The 12,812-nt window shown below is 36.4% G+C and overlaps 2 protein-coding genes across 2 annotated transcripts; both read left to right on the top strand.

The window, feature by feature from the left end:
* The first annotated feature begins 231 nt into the window (after positions 1-231).
* On the top strand, positions 232-1,089 carry LOC114355697 (WAG22 antigen). Its single transcript, XM_028308666.1, has 2 exons — positions 232-463; positions 631-1,089. The coding sequence occupies exons 1-2, from the start codon at positions 416-418 to the stop codon at positions 1,087-1,089; spliced, it is 507 nt and encodes a 168-aa protein (XP_028164467.1). The 5' UTR covers positions 232-415.
* A 1,841-nt stretch (positions 1,090-2,930) lies between these two features.
* On the top strand, positions 2,931-12,573 carry ana1 (anastral spindle 1). The gene is made up of 11 exons (XM_028308651.1): positions 2,931-3,138; positions 3,218-3,422; positions 4,357-4,483; positions 4,635-5,188; positions 6,012-6,352; positions 6,476-6,589; positions 6,670-7,339; positions 7,428-7,455; positions 8,107-8,240; positions 8,364-8,406; positions 8,601-12,573. Exons 1-11 carry the CDS (start codon positions 3,070-3,072, stop codon positions 12,493-12,495), a joined length of 6,180 nt encoding a protein of 2,059 aa, XP_028164452.1. The 5' UTR covers positions 2,931-3,069; the 3' UTR covers positions 12,496-12,573.
* The last annotated feature ends 239 nt before the right edge of the window (positions 12,574-12,812 follow it).

Genomic DNA, 12,812 nt, shown 5'->3' on the forward strand with positions numbered 1-12,812 from the left:
ATTGACACACATTCAGCCATGTGCTTCTAAATAAGTACGTGACTTATTTTCTCACGTACAATCGCTTAGAAAAGTGGAGAGCCTACAATATTTTTGCGAAGTCAAGGAAAGTATGGAGCAAGTTCCCCAATAAACTATTAAATACGTTAAGGTTAATTACCTATTAATTAATGCCTAAAAATTTGGTATTTAACAGAGTAGGTAGTATAGTATTAGGTACAACTTACCTTTTTCCTGATAATATTATCTCTCCCATTTAAATTCTATGAGACCGTTTGTACGTGATTGTACCTTAAAAGATACAGGGGTTTTACAAAATATCAACAAACTACTTACTTACTGTACTGCTGTGATGCAATGGGTTCAATCTTCCACCCTATAAATAAACGCGAATACTATTGTCGCCTTCATAAAGATGTCTGCGCTACAACTGATTTCTTTTGCTGTTTTAGCCCTTCTTGGGGTAAGTGAATCTGATAAGAAAGAATCTATTTATGTATTTTACTAAATAGAAGCAAGGAACAGAAAACAGTAGAGGTTCAGTTCAAAGATCTAAGTATTAATACGAGTAATGCGACACAAAAGACAAACATAATTGAAATATTTGAACAAAATGTTTATTTTTCTTAGGTATCCCAAGCTCAATACTACGGGCGCGTCGCTCCCATCAGAGGAGTTCCGCCTTATCCATTGGCTGCGCCTTGCTACGGGCCTGACGACCTGAGTGCCTTGCTACTTCTCGCAAGGGCAGTCGCTCCCTGCGACGATTCCACTTCTGCGGACACAATTAAAACTTTAGCTAATGCGCTGGTGGCGACGGCAAATGCTGGTGCCGGCGGGTCTGGCGGGGCTGGCGGCTCGGGAGGAGCGGGTGGAGCCGGGGGTTCTGGTGGAAATGGTGGATCTGTAATTCCCAAACCTAGACCTACACCCAATCCTGGATCTAACCAGGACCCCGCCTTGATTGATTTAGGTTTACTGACCGGCGATGACCTGCTCAGCCTAATTATTGCTGGCCAGAAACTGCTGAATTTGGATGTGGGTCAAGGAGGTGGCGCTGTCACTCAATTAGTGGATGGCTTATTATAAAGTACTAGCTGACCCGGCGAACTTCGTACCGCCTTAGCGTATCTCTACGTTCTCTTATAACGGAATTCTCTATTTTCTTAATATTTTTTTCCGTAAGAACCATCCTTGGACTTCCACAAACATTTAAAAAAAAGAATTATCGAAATCGGTTCAGCCGTTCACACGTGATGCCGTGACAACGCGAAACGGGTTTCATTTTTATATATATAGATTTAATATGATCTATAATAATAAATGGTCATTTGAAGATGCGTGGTTTTATTTTCGCCTTTTAGTTATTAAGGTTATTACCTACCTACTGAGGCACAATACAATAGGCATGTCACCGGGTTCACCACATCACGTCATGCTCCATGCATGTCCTTATGACCCTCATGCAAAAAAGGATTCAAAATAAAAAAGGATTAAAAATATGGTTAGAATAATCTAAGCAACTAGGCAATGCAATTTATGCAATGACGATTATTGACGACTGATGTTTGATACGATTCTTATGGTCATGGCCACTATTTTTTCCTACTCAGTGTTGCCAGTCGGGTCTAGTCAGAAATCACAGCGATGATTGTGGAAGGTTGTTCATGGATGGAAAATGAATACAATTCATCTAAATTCGAAAAGTGACCAGTCGTATAAAAACGTTTCATGGATTTGCGTTTTATTATCGTAAAACATTCGCTAAAACTCATTTTTTTAACAAATATAAATGCACTTTATGACATAATTTTTAAATTGTCACTATTAATATTTTTTACTGAATAACCTGTAAAAGTTAATTCTACAATTTCTGAAAAATCACCTAAAAGTAACCTTTTCATTAGTGTAACCTAAAAGTAACCTCTGCAGTTCAAAAGTAACCTAAAAGGTTACAAAAGTAACCTTCTGGCAACACTGTTCCTACTTGAATGTTATTTCATTTTTTTTTTCTTTGTAGTATTTTTGACAATAATGAAATTAATTAATAAAAAACAAACAATAAACTGTATATTTCTTAATTCCCTTGCTTAAAAAAACGATGACGCATGTTCTTTGTGACAGCTGCTGTCAATGTCGTGAGTGAGAGAGACGTGACAACAAAAGTCGTTGAGAACTTGAAATTGTTTGTCGTATCCACAGATATGGATAGATGCAGCATGTGTCAAAAATTGTATGAAGCCGAGCGTGCCACTTTTTAAACGTCATTAGTGTCATTTTAGCGAATTTTAGTGATTGCCGCAACGTAAAAGTAATCGTATCATCGTACTGCATTCGCAAAGTCATCGAATGATATCGTGTGACTCGATTCGAAAATTAATTAATTCCGATAAAACTGATAATTTGTTAAATACAAAACTAAAAGCATCTTTATTTACCTTTTTAAAATAAAGTAATACTTACAAATCGTCAAATCTAGTTATTTTTTTTACCCTACCAGCGTTTCAAGACATAAAGTCAAGTGCATGAATACATGGATCAGTGTGTGTCTTATTGTTATGAGTAAGTACGGTTCCTTGGGATCGGTATGAGTGCACCACATACAGGGACCATGGTTTTAACTCTTAAGAGTACATCGCAGGATATGTATTAAAAACAATGCTACTTTATACTTCTTCTACTGCTACTTTATTCTAATTAATTATTTGCTACTTGTGCTGTTAATTACAATTCTCAATCCGTAAATAATATCTTCTTTCTACTGTGTTCGTACTACTGTTCTCGTAAAATCATCGTAACCGATTGTTGTAATCGGATTACATGAACATCACTCGACCATGTATGTCCATTTGGACATATCGGAATGGCACGCTTTGACGATCAACTTGCTGTATCTACTCTAATCCATATCTGTGGTCGTATCGCAATGCATTTTTAGTTTATTGTTTTATTAAATAAGTTGTATTTTATAGTATATTCATAGTTATTTAATATAATTGATAAGTAGAAAAAATATCTCTATGAAATTTACAGTTATAAACTCTTTGTTCGTGTTGTGTACATGTCATCATGACTTCTGAAATTGAGTCTTTGAAAACAAATGAATTTTTACGCCGACGTAAACTCAGACTTCAGCAGGTTTGGTTTTATATTTAAATTAAATAGAGACAAATAAAAATTCACGAGTTATCTAAAGCTCTATTGAGTGTTTTTTTAGGTCCGAGAACAATCGAAAGATATAGCAAAGAAACTTAGACAGCGCGCTAAAGTAGACAAATTCCGGCAAGAGCTTGACTCAAAAAAGGAGAAGGAATATTTACTACATCAAGAAAAGTTGGTAAAACGATTAGAGCACTTGTATGCACAAGGTGTGAAAAGTGTGGGAGAAGGTCACAAAAAAGCTTCAGAAGTCAACAAAAATGGTGAGTTATGATAATATCCTGTATGTAGATAAAGAAGAACGGTCACGCCCCATACAAAAAAAACCCAAACCCGACAGAAACGGGACATACCTCAGTTTTTTGTCATGTCTTAATTAGTTAAATTATATATTTTTTATATTCGAAATCTATGTATAACACCAAAATATTACCCTTTGTTTTTGTTCAGGCGTTATTCAAAAACTAATACAAAATGCCTATTTATCACCAAAATTGGTAAATGTATGTACCTAAATGTCTATTACAGCTGCTATGGAATGTATCTAGGTGACCTGGAGATACAACCGGATTATACAGGGTGGTTATACATATGGAACGAAAAGTGATCTTACTCGATTATTTCTAAACTATACAAGATATCGAAAAACTAGTTTCTGATTCTGAAAGTGCTTCACGAGCTCTTTCAAATGGTACCAATAATAGGTTACAGATTATGGAAGCTGGTAACATTGAATTTTTGGATTTTGTAAATTCTCGTTTCCACCCTGTATAATCCGGCTGTATCTCCAGGTCACCTAGATACATTCCATAGCAGCTGTAATAGACATTTAGGAACATACATTTACCAATTTTGGTGATAAATAGGCATTTTGTATTAGTTTTTGTATAACGCCTGAGCAAAAACAAAGGGTAATATTTTGGTGTTATACATGGATTTGGAATATAAAAAATATATAATTTAACTAATTAAGACATGACAAAAAAACTGAGGTATGTCTCGTTTCTGTCGGGCCTGGGTCACAGATGACCGTTCTTCTTTAGAATAAATTTTCGTCAAAATAGATAAATTAACTAAGTAATATTATTTTGTGAGTATTAAAAATGTTTAATTTTATTGGAGAATAAAAAATGTTTGTAAGAACCTAATTTCCACTTTTAAAGTCGTCTTAATTTTGCTTTATTTTTATTTTTGTAGAAGTTTCACCAGACAAAAGAGACTTGTCAAGGGTACGAGGCAAAGAAGCAGCAGCAGAATTAAGGAAAAGGAGACAGGACAAACTAGATGAACAAAAGAAACTGCTAGACAGGAAACTATTGGCAAGGTATGCACAATACCTAACCTCTAACTGTAAATAGTATTTAGCAAACCCTTCAGAAAAACATTATCTTGATTTTGTATGCCTCATTTTGCTGGTCACTTTATCAGAATGATAAAATACCAACATAACTACAGTAAAATACCTTAATTTTCAGAGAAGCTGCTAATGAAATTAGTAGGGAAAAATCAACCAGTGTAGCAAACAAATTGTTGTCAAAACCGTCTACAAGCAAAGTTACAGGAGAAACTAACCATGTTGATGTAGAAAGTAATGCAAAAGAAAGTCTGAATGCAGAGCACTCTGAAGTGACCAAGAATGACATGGCAACTCAATGGGACTTCGAAGAATTGCCCAACGAGTGGGAGCCCATAATTCCAGCCCTTTCCTTGCCAAAAGATGACAAAGAAAGCCTAAAAGATTCTGCTAATGCAGCCGAAAGCAAGTCTGATAAAAGTAAAAAGCTTGATCTCTTCGCTTTGAGTGCAGAAATGCCATCAAGCTTACGAGGTGGCACCACCCATGTAGCAGCAGAAAGACCTTCAGTTAGACCTTCTTTGACTTTAGTCTCTGAATATTTGCAAAGCAGGGCCCTGAGACTGCGAGAAACTGATACAACAGGCTCCAGCAAAAAACAGCCTGAAAGGCAGCCTGATGACTTACAGAACTTGAAGCAAACAATATTACGTTCCAGGTCTTCGAAGATTGAAGGTACTTTGCCTTGTTCTAATATTTGCCATGTTTTGGATGAGCAAGTGATCCCTGTGCCAGCTTGGCAAGCTGAGGACAATTGTGAATTTTGCTCTCATAGCATTGTGCACCATAAACCACCTCATAAGTGTAGCCAATTTACAGTCACTAACTCCCAAATAAATGAGATTTTTAGCTCCTTTAGACCTGTCCGTCGTGAGCTACAGCCCAGCCCAGTTTTACGTGGCAGTAGCCCATTTAGAAGAAATAAAGTTTGCCTGAGAAATTGTAAACATACAGGTGACTGTGTAATGTAAAATAAAACATTTTTCATTGGTGTCAAAGTATGTTACCTTTTACAATCACTGCTTTGGAAAATTCATGGTTATTAATTTGCATAACATTACATAAATATTGTAATCATGATAAGATAACATAAGATAACATTTATTTCCATGCTAACTAACATACTAGATTACCTTAGTTCTTCAAATCTTCATCATTCTTTTGCTAAGATATTATGTTCCATGTATTGTATGTAAGCTTTGGTGGATAGAACTATTTCTCTTATTATCGCCATGAAAGGAAATTAGGAAACCATAGTTATTCTTGAGATATAATTTTATATAAGTAGTGTAGGTATATTTCTTCCAATGTGAATAATGATGTTTAAAATAGATTTTTTGTTCCATGCAGAATAGAAATGTGTACTTATGATTTCACCTTTTTATAGTTTTAGTATACATTCATATCTACCTACCATATACATACTTCAATAACTTTGTTTTACCATATTCCTACTTCAATAACAAATTTGGTAAGTGTCATGTATTTATTATTCCAGGAAAAGGAAATACTGAGAAATCTACTGCATCAAGTGGTGTTGACAGTATTTTAACTAAGAAGAATTCAGTCACAATGTACAACCACTCCACTAGAGATTCCAGAGAGATGCCTTGCGAAGATCCTGGGCTTGTAGTAAGAGATGACCAACATTATGAAGATGCCTACTCACAAGCTCTCAAGGAAACAAAAATTGACAATTCTAAAGAGAAGGAACATCAAAGGAAATTACAAGAAATGAGAAGCAAAGTGGCCATGACCAAACAAACTGTTGAAAAAGAATACAATGACACAATGTCGTTTTTGAAGACTTTGCCTAAAGAAAAGTGCAGCAAGCATGTGGTATGTTGACATTTTTAAATTTATTACATTTTAAACTGGATGTGAACACTGTAGATAATGTTAGGACGTAACTGTATCGTATTTTATAATCTAAAATCAAGACTAATTACATTTTTGTTTTAGAACAATGCTCATATGGATGAAAGGCGTCAGCATATTTTGAAAGTGAGCCGCCAACAAAAACTTCAACATGAGTTCAACAAAATAGAGAAGGAGTGCAGAAGGAATTGTGCTCAGGTAATTACATTGATGGCATTATTTATCAGCTCTTTTTTGTGCTAGATGTGGATAAAAATTATAATCTTCTTTTTTTTCAGAATGCAAAAGCTAGACAGACTACACCAGAAAAGTCAAGACACAAGTCAAAATCTCCGGCAAAAAACGATTTTGATGACGACTTTGACTCCAGAGATCTACAGTACTCCTGGATGCCTGTCCCAGAGAGCGACGGGAATCTGGCCATTCATACAATACCCACTTCGTTGAAGGAAGCCAAATCTGGCAATACAGTTAAATTCAGCAAAGTAGACAGCTACCACGAATATAGATCTCGGCACAAACACACTCCTCCTACTAAAGATACAAACCCAGAAAGACCATCCAAGAGGGTTGTTGAAACTGTTTTGATTCAAAAAGATGACGATGATTCCACAGATTGCTCATCCATTTCATCTGACACTAGCTCTGTACAAAATTTAAATCTAGAGAGAAAGAGAGAGAAACAGCCAGATGAAACAATGTCAGAAGCAGATAGAATTATTATTTACAAGATCTTGGAATCGAAATTAGACAAGAGTGAGAAAAAGAAGAAGAAGCAAAAATTAATAAATGATGTATCTAAAGTTTTGAGGTCAATGAATAAAGATAAATTAAAGAAAACAGAAAATGATGATAATAACAATGAAGAAGAAAAACTTAGCAATTGTGATGACAGACAGGTGGAAATAGGTGTTCAAAACACTGTTTCCCTTGAGCAAGTTAATGAAGGTAGGAAGGATATTTCAATTATAGTGAAAACTTCAATAATTATGTACGAATGAATAGGCAATTAATAGTTTTTTTTTCATAATTCCAGGTGTCTATAAGGTGGTTAATGAAAAAGGGTAAGTGTTTATGTTTTTAGTAAACAAAAACCAATTCCTTGCCCTTCCTTAATCCTAATTCCATGTCGGCCCGCAGACTGTCTTATAACGTCACGAGCTGTTACACCGCGAATGTAGAGATGTGGCAATCTACAGCCGAGCACAAGCCGTGGTGGTGACTATTGTTTTATTAAGTACTGACAGGTAGTTTGCCTACGCCGTGAAACCCTTTCGATGACCATATCTTCGTTCATTAATCTTGTTGCTGATGTAGGAATCGCAGAGACGTTTGTTGTAATTAAGTAGTTAAGCTTTCTTTCTTGTGAAATATAGTAGTATTATAAATGCTTCCCAGCTATGAGACCGCAATTCCAAATTGTCATTTCCTCCTGTATGTTAGAATGTATCTATGTAGTTAGTAATATGATAAATGTAGTAATCCATAAGGTCCCTTTTACATTGCGACTTGCAGGGATACAAACGCGATTCAGTCGCGATGCGGCATCGATCAGTCGCAATCGCAAAACATCTAGTTACCTGTACACACGCGATACTTACTAAATGCAGCGCTCCAATCGCGATGCAGTCGCGCGACTCTAAAGCACTCGTTGTATCGCTGCAAAAGCAACAATATGTAAGCTCCCCAAGATTTATTGTAAATTAATTTTACAGGGACAACATAACATCATTATACTTCTCGGATAAACCGCAGCAGACCCGCAAATTACTGTTGACTGACGATGACCTCAAGCACGGCCGGCCTTGCTGTTGCAAAAAAGCAAGAACCGACCTGCAGAGTGACAAGGGTATATTTATTTTCATTTATTATTTTGAATATCATGAATATTATAATTACTACTCTACATATGATACGGGCTATAAACTCGGCTAAAACAGTACCCATATTATAGCAGCGCTTTTTTTTTCAGGTACTAATCTTCACTGCGGGAATGGCGATTTAACGGCAAAAAGGTACGCACAACTTAATTTTTTTTTTTTCATAACAAGGCAGGTATTTGACCACAATCGCACCTATTTATTTATTGGAACCTATGTATCTTACGTAAGATCAGAATAAGTAAGGCATTTCCAATGCGTAAAAGTAAGGTATAAAATGATTTGCCACATTTACATAATTATAAAATGGTTATTTTCTTTCTCCAAAGAAACCCAAATTGCCTGGGCTGCGAATGCGGTTGTAATGCTGACAACGCTGGTGCTAAGCCAAGAGACCACAACACTTCAGAGATCCAACCTTCGGCTGCTACCTCGACTTCCTCGTTCAAGACAGCTAAAAATGACAAAGCATTAGGTGCTCTGCCCGATGGCGGTTACATTAAACTTGTTGACGACGACGGCCAAGAAGCTGGAAAGTTCTACATTGGAGCCAGTGGCTTCCTCAGGGATGACGCGTATGAAGTCATAATACAACTTCGGAAAAAGGAGTCAGCAAAAAAAGATAATGAAAAAGAAACCAGCAAAAATCCACAGGACGTTCTAGAGAAGGTTGAAGAAACAAAAGATCAAGATCTAGTATCTTCACAAAGTAAAGAAACTTGTTCAGTAAATGAAATACCAGAATTGATAGAAATAAATCCAAATGACGAAATTATAGGTCAAGGCAAACAGGCTGATAAAATATCACCCTTACCAACTCCTTCTAGCAAAAAAACCAATGATGGTGCCCCCAAACATACAGTAACTCAAGTAGATGGAAATGACAATGAACACGTTTCTTCAGAATCAACTAGTGAGCCTGTTGATAAAACAGCCAATTCTAAAAAGTATGTAGATAAAGGTGTCTACACAACATGTCAACTTTCATATGCTATCCCTAGTCATGTGCCCAAAACAGATCCTATCTCTAGACCTGCTACGTCAACGTACACGCAAACTTCGATTGAGTCTCCAAATCAGAGGCCGGTGTTCATGCACATGAGTTCTTCTACTTCGACAGCGTATATGAGTCCCCCTGAGATGATCTTGCCGAAATACCTGAAGCAAGGCTACAATACCCGCGCTGAAAAATTGCAAGGAAAGAATGAAAATTGCAAGAACGAAAATTGTAGGAGTAAACGATGCAAATGTCATAAAACATCAGCTCCATGCAGAAAAACGGGAAGCGCTCATAAGATCTTGACCACTCCTCCTAACACCGCTAGATACGAAGACGATAGCAGTGATATATGGGTCCATGAACTTGACCCCCCAGTGCAAAGAATCCATAGCAGGAAATGCCATAAGTTCGACACAAATAACCGTCAGGGTCATAGTAAAACTAAGATTAATGTGCCTATACCCAAACATTCATCACACAACGTAGTAATGCGTGTTACCTCAAGCACTGCATCGACATTCAGAAACAAAAATAGCAAAATCCATAAATCTGATTTGAATCCTGTCATAAAAAAATATATCAACAGATTACTAGAACTAAATAGAGATGGAATTAAAGCAATTGAAGTCGCCAATCAAGAATGTAGTTCAGTGACTACTCCAGGAAGTTCTATTGTAGAAGTGCCAACCAATATCAACGATAAAAAATTGGATATACAACATAAAATATCTTTAGAACAGATAAAGAATGATCTGAAACAGAAAATATTGGAGGAATATGTTAAAGAAAGTACATGTAACAATTCTGTACAAACTTTAGGCAGTAACCTGAAGCCGAGGTCGAGTTTGTATAAATTGCCAAAAAAGAGATCAGTTCATAAAGTGAAGTCCTTAAATATATCGAAAAGACTTATAAACACAAAAAAATCGAATGAAAGCAAGACTAAGTGCTCTGCAACCAGAAATATGAAATCAAATCCTAGCACTTCGTCTCCGTCATCTGCTAGAGAAGTGTTTAAAAAACCGGACTCTTTACCTAATAAAACGAAGTCACGCAGCAAAAGTTCACCTACTCCTAGGCAGTATCCAAATTTTGAATTTCCACAGAAAAGTTCTAAAGTAGACTCGCAGGATTCGACGCCAACTGATATCGCTGTTAAAACGAATCGTAGCGGCAGTAGAAATAAAGTGCAGCATATTAATCGAAATCAGTCAAAATCAAGCGAATTAATTTTGCCTTTTAACAAATCTACCACCACTTCTCCAGAATCGGAGACGAATATGCGGAAACGCCCTAAATCAGATGAAGTTGCTGCAAATATATCCACACAAACCAGTCAAGATCTTGATGGAGAAATAAATCTTATGAAATTAGCAGAAGACAAGTTACAAAATATGGAAAAAATTGCTGATTTGACGGAAAAATGCACAAAAAGATTATCCAACCTTGCCAAAGTATTGGAAGAAGTCCGAAGAAACAAATCATTAGCTTACAGTCAAATATCAACATCGGATACTGCATCTGACTCTGAACAAAAACCCGCCAAAAGTAGTCACGATTCCAAACAATTTGATTCAAAACCTGAATTGCCTGATAAAATTGATCCGAAGTTTTCGAGTCTATCCTCTGAGAACCATGATAGCAAAGATCTGTCAGACACATCTGAATATATACCTTTTTTGACAAATATTCCTAAACCTACTGAATTTAAATACCCTGCTCAACCAATCCCTGAAAACCATACCAATATAAAAACTAAGCCGTTGGGAAATTCGAACATAGATAATTTGGTTGGGAAAAATAGAGGAAAGCCGCCTCCTGCACTATCTCGAATTCATTTAAAAAACGGACAAGACATCGTTCCTCATGAGCTTTCGACAGTGGTCGAAGTTGATTCTCCTATGAGTGTAAAACTGAAGAACCAATCATCACGTAATAATACTAATTATGACGTGCCAGATTCGTCATTTAATAACAATGTCAGCAAGAGCCAGAAGGAAAATGAGGAACTGGTGACGATTCCCACTGATACAGAATATCAAGTTAATCCTGATTTATTACAAAGCAATAACATGAACGTAAATGTTCCTAAACAATCCATCAAAAGAATATCATCGACTGATTCTTCGGATGATTCCAAGGCACAAATGATGGATTTGAAACAGTTTAATGAATTAATGCTTAAGCCATTTATAAGTATTCAAGAATTTGCAAAACAATGTGATATCGGGGCGTTAGATGACGGGTCCAATCTGGAAGACAATCCAAAAGATGATTTGATAAATGACGAAATGAGTTCATTGCATTCTGATGGAAGTTTGCCAGATGTAATTGCAGAGTTGTTAAAACGAAATATAATTACTGAACCATTTAAATTTGATACTGTAAACTCAACTACTGTTTCTTCAGAGTCTACACTGTCGGTCTTGGCACTGTCAAAAGTCCGAAAAGAAAAGAAAAAATCGAGTGTAGTATTTCAAAATAAAGAAAATGTATCTGAAACATCTGATTCGTTAAGTATATCTTCGAATCCCGATCTGGAAAATGCTTTTAAAAAACTGGGAATGGGCTGGGCGTCTTCGACGCTAAAGAAAACCAAGGAGCGTTTAGCTTTGTCCTCTTCTTCAAATACGTCAAGCTCGAGTTTATCGCAGTTCAAATTGAAAGGGTTGAACAATCAAGACATTCCAGCATTGGTTACTGATTCCATGTCATCGGCGACTAAAATCTCAAAAAGGCCACAGCAAGATAAGCATACATCTGAAATTTCTAAGAATGCTGAACAGCAAACATCCTTCATGAATTCGATGACCGTCAAAGAATTCTTGACGAATGAACTTGCCAAAAAAATTACGTTTACAAATAAGTCGCACAGAAACGACACTGAGGAGGAATTTGTGTCTCTGTTCGAGACAAAGATTCCTGAAGAAATGAAGCATTTGTCTCAAACTATACGCGAAGAGCGTTCAATGGATAGTTTGCCAAGTGGGCATAACCGCGCGCGAACTTCCACGCCAGTGCAGCTATTTAAATCTATGACTTACCATTCGAGCTCCAGCTCTAACATGTCGAATGGTCTATTCAGTAACGCAGACGACCTGTCTTCGGTGAAAGTAACTTCCAACTCCATACGTAATCATTCCACTTCAGATAAGGACGACTTGACCATTCCTAATTGTAGTCTAAAGAGGAAAGGTGCCTCGGATTGTAGCAAAAGCGAGTGATTTGTTTTTGTCAAATTATTTATTTTTATATTTGTGAAGATTGAGAAGTTGACTTTTTTTTTGTATATTTGTGTTTAATAAAATCAATGTCCTTTTTATTTAAATTCTTTTATTTTCCAACTTTCATAAATATTTATAACTTGCTTTTGCCCGCGGCTTCACACGCGTGAAATTTAGTTTGTCGTATCATCAAAATCCGTTCAGTAGTTTTTGCGTGAAAGAGTAACAAACATCCAGACAAGCTTTCGTATTTTTAATATTATTAGTAGGATAGGACAGATGGTCCGCTCAGGTAAAATTAATCACGGGAGCAGAGG

The sequence above is a fragment of the Ostrinia furnacalis genome, unplaced genomic scaffold (assembly GCF_004193835.3).
Source record: "Ostrinia furnacalis isolate ACB-3 unplaced genomic scaffold, ASM419383v2 OfSCF2491, whole genome shotgun sequence".
NCBI classification, from domain to species: domain Eukaryota; kingdom Metazoa; phylum Arthropoda; class Insecta; order Lepidoptera; family Crambidae; genus Ostrinia; species Ostrinia furnacalis.

Excerpts from the sequence above, each read along its gene's own strand:
- LOC114355697 (XM_028308666.1), top strand. The coding sequence starts at position 416 with ATGTCTGCGCTACAACTGATTTCTTTTGCTGTTTTAGCCCTTCTTGGG. Across the intron at positions 464-630 it reads CTGTTTTAGCCCTTCTTGGG|GTATCCCAAGCTCAATACTA; the intron begins GTAAGTGAATCT and ends TATTTTTCTTAG.
- ana1 (XM_028308651.1), top strand. The coding sequence starts at position 3,070 with ATGACTTCTGAAATTGAGTCTTTGAAAACAAATGAATTTTTACGCCGA. Across the intron at positions 4,484-4,634 it reads GACAGGAAACTATTGGCAAG|AGAAGCTGCTAATGAAATTA; the intron begins GTATGCACAATA and ends CTTAATTTTCAG. Across the intron at positions 8,407-8,600 it reads GGCGATTTAACGGCAAAAAG|AAACCCAAATTGCCTGGGCT; the intron begins GTACGCACAACT and ends CTTTCTCCAAAG.